This window comes from Alosa pseudoharengus, unplaced genomic scaffold (genome assembly GCF_046254945.1).
Source record: "Alosa pseudoharengus isolate Yale_2024_CS ecotype anadromous, Long Island Sound unplaced genomic scaffold, YU_APseudo_1.1 YU_APseudo_1.1_scf_21, whole genome shotgun sequence".
Taxonomy (NCBI): domain Eukaryota; kingdom Metazoa; phylum Chordata; class Actinopteri; order Clupeiformes; family Clupeidae; genus Alosa; species Alosa pseudoharengus.
This window is the reverse complement of record NW_027468674.1, coordinates 8,558,383-8,562,351: the sequence shown is the minus strand read 5'-3', so window position 1 is coordinate 8,562,351 and position 3,969 is coordinate 8,558,383. Positions and strand designations below refer to the sequence as shown.

At 43.3% G+C, this 3,969-nt stretch overlaps 1 protein-coding gene across 1 annotated transcript in view; it reads right to left on the bottom strand.

The window, feature by feature from the left end:
• Window positions 1–1,277: 1,277 nt before the first annotated feature.
• The window catches only part of LOC143138397 (double C2-like domain-containing protein alpha), a 35,005-nt gene continuing 32,313 nt past the window's right edge, over window positions 1,278–3,969 (bottom strand). The window contains exon 10 of the mRNA XM_076298877.1: window positions 1,278–1,613. Coding sequence (XP_076154992.1) covers window positions 1,477–1,613 — 137 coding nt within the window. The 3' untranslated portion in view covers window positions 1,278–1,476. The remainder of the gene's footprint in view (window positions 1,614–3,969) is intronic.

Sequence of the window (3,969 nt, the reverse complement as noted above, 5' to 3'; positions counted from 1 at the left end):
ATTCACAGCCCTAAAGCAACATGGGGACATTTTGCTGTCTGCGTAAGGGTGACATGGATAATATCTGTGTGCTTGTTTCCGTTAATAGATGTTCCAGATGTTTCTCTTTTTCAAAACACTAGCCATGGGCATGTATGCGAACAAACTGCTGCCATTTCTGAAACTCTTTCAAGGTACAGTATACAACATGTTGCGCTCTGACAGATGCATTTGTTAGGCTACTCTCTGCGGACATAATCTGTAGCGTGTGAAGATGTTATACCAGGAAAGCCGCCAACCACTGGACAACTGCTTTCCATGTCAGTTTGGTGTCATCACAGTATTACACAACGGGTGTGTAGAATGACAGTTATAACACATATAGTCTTTGAATATATGCATTCGTGTTCGATACCATTGTAAAAAACTCTGCAACCATTCACACTGATCCCATAAAACCGCTACAAAGTTGTGACGCGTGTCTGAATTGCATCTCTACGTTGCTTGGCCACCATTCCTCCAAAAGAGCCATATTTCTTTGCGGAAGAATGATTATGTATAAATGAATTACTATATTTGTTGTTGCTGTCTTTTCGTGACATTTCATGAAACCTTGCCAGGTATATGTAGTAGGTGTAAATGTTTTGGAAAAGCAATAAGCCCTATGAGGCCGTGGGGTTCGATGATTTAGAACAGCTGATGGGGGCTTCACGTCATGTCTAACGACGGCCCATCTGTCCTAAAAATCACTGGTCCCTTTGGCCTCATGGGACACATTGCTGAGGATTCATGATGCTGTCTGTAGTTCCATGCCAACACCATGAAAAGTGCATTAACAAAACAGACAGTGTCTCTCCTTACCATCCTTTTGTTATTTCGCAAACACTAACAAATATATTAACACCCATATGTGGAACATAAGACCACTTGGAATTTCCTGGAAGCATTTTCAAATCAGAAAAAAAAAACCTTATTGCAACAGAAGTACATATTGCATTGAACCCAAATCATAGGCATTTATTTTACAGTTATTTCAACTCTTTCTTGTGCAATGAGTGATTGTGTTGCCATGATATGTAAATTATTTGCAATTGTTGTAGAAAATATTATTTATTAATTATTAGAGAGGTTGTTATTATTATTATTATTGTTATTATTATTATTATTATTATTATTATTATTATTATTATTGTATGCCTGTCTGTGTCTTGTTGCCACTCTGTGCTTGTGTGCTGAACAGCATGACGATAAAATCCAAATGAGCAAAACAAACTGGAGGAGAAATGGCCGAAATAACACAGGGTTGTGAAGTGAACAGGAGCTCTGTCTGTTCTCCCTGATATGAAACTCATGCCATCAGGTGACAGTGTCTCTTAAGTGTGTTGATCTCAGTGGTTCCCGTTTGTCAGCACATGACTGACAGCGGCCGTTCACCAATCAAACTGGCGGCATACATCAGAGCCGCCTGTTGAGGAGACCAAGTAGCCCCTCCTCTTTTCACTCCTGCACGGCGGATCCCGGAAGCTCATTGGTGAGCGTGTGCCATCGCTCCACCTTCTGGCCCTTGTTCTTCAGACAGTCTATCCAATGCTGGAGGGCCTCACCCTGTGAATGACAGCCCAAGGACACGCCTCCTGTGGAATGATGGAACGCTGCGATTAACGACGTGATAATTATGAACAGCAGACTAATGAGAGAACCACTGAGAGAGCAATCATGAGCCCAACGCCGGTCGGTTACGCCACATGTATAATTGACTCCATAAAATTGAGCTGAAAGCCGAATTAAAATGAGTGCCATTAGAGACAGACAGGAAGTTACACTCTCGTTGTAATAAAAATGCCCAACCATGACGGATGCCGTGAAATTATCAAGCGGAAACGCAAACAAATGACGAAAATGGGCTCAGGCCCTGAAAGGAAACAGGAGAGCGGATTCCGAACAGTAATATATAATAGCCCACATTTGATACTTCTGCTACTCTGAATGCATAGCTTTATGACATCATCAGAGAGGAAATGTATGAGAGTATCATTTAAAGGGGTGGTTCTGGAGCTTGGTGAAAGCCTGATGAGCTCAAGCATGGAGGAATGAATGGGGTTGGGACTTCTCCCTTCTCCAGTTTTATATAAAAGGGGCATTCGACTTCATATCAGTGATGCACACACTTGGCTCAACCTGATGCATGCTGGACTTCTGCACAATGTACGCATTCTGATTAGTCCAGTATATATTACGCTCATCCAGAGCTGTGGAGCGCTGCATGAAGTGGAATGAGCCTTTCATATAGAGCCCTTCTAGGCCTAGGTTGGGCGCGCACGCAACCTGCGGTCAGAAATATGGGGCAGCTAATAGACCGGCATGTTGAGCTGTCAAGGTATGCACTGTCATTGTCACCCCAGGATCACAGACTGTCTACCTTAATAAATTATTCTTAATGGCGAGTGTCTGCCTGATCCTGAGCTAATAACAGAATGGGTAGACGACGTTAGCAAGCGGACAGAGATTCATTGGCCCGCCATATACGACTATCTGGCTGACAAGCCCAGTGTGTATACACGCGAATAAAAGTAGTACAAGTAGACATTTTTCTTCACGTTTCCTTGTTTCAGTCAATTCACACACACACACACACACACACACACAAACACACACTCACACACACACACACACAATTAAATGGGATGGAAAGCTGTCTGACGCCGATAGGCATACACATTTTTCTGAATTCAGTTATTAAGTGATGATGCAATAATAGGCTAATAAATCTTTTTCCAGGTCCAACGGCTTTCAGAGCTGCTCGGTTTTCTCCATAGACAGTTAAATAAACTTTTTTTTTTTCCACTATTCAGAGTTAACCTGACTCTCGCCAGAAGAATTTCGTTCCGCCTAGCTCCACTCATCCATCTGGGATCGATCCATTGGAGAGGTGTTTCAGAAGGCTGCGCCTAATCAAAAATCCATGCATATGATTTGGATACGTCAGATCTATGAAACTCCCGCCCTGCGTCCTGATTGGCTCTACCATAAAATCTGGTGCCGAAATCACTCTCAATGGAAGCGATCCCAGATGGATGTGAGTGGAGCTAGGCGGAACGAAATTCATCTGGCGAGAGTCAGGTTAATTCAGAGTAGCCTTTAAGAAAATTGTCATCTTACTTGCCTCAACCTAATAAAATCCTATTTTTCGTGGAAGCCTGCACGTAACCCTAGATTGCATCATCTGGCTGCACAGCTATAGTAATTGCTCTGTTAAAGTTAACCGGTTTTGTTTTACCCTCAATAAAACGGAGGTGATGGTGACAAGGTTTAGGAGTTGCAAAAACTAGCTGGCTGCGCTAGAAAACGCTTTTTGACCAAAAAGCTGTTGGGCCTGTTACGTCGGACTTAACAACCGAATAGAACTGGAGAGAGGGAGAAGTACCACCCCCATTCATTTTAATGGACCATGCATTCAATGTCCCAAACATGCATTGCCCAGAATGCATCACATTCAGCCAGAGCTGTGCAGCCAAACATTTCCTTCATTGACTGCCACCATCTTTACAAAGTGGCATCTGATGTGCAACAGCAAATCAAATACACCCCTCCCTCCCATACTAGTGAGGCAACATTGTTGATTGGACGGGCAGATAGTTAATGGAATGTGAGTGTAATGAATTTTGTAATGAAGTATATAAGTATATGTACTCTTTTGATCCCGTGAGTAAATTTGGTAAATTTGGTCTCTGCATTTAGCTCAATCCGTAAATTTGTGAAACACACTCAGCACACAGTGAACACAGTGAGGTGAAGCACACACTAATCCCGCTTAGTGAGCTGCCTGCTACAGCGGCGCTCAGGGAGCAGTGAGGGGTTAGATGCCTTGCTTAAGGGCACTTCAGCCGTGCCTACTGGTCAGGGTTCGAACCGGCAACTCTCCGGTTACAAGTCCGAAGTGCTAACCAGTAGGCCACGGCTGCCTCTCAAATGAAGGACAACACCCTCAAA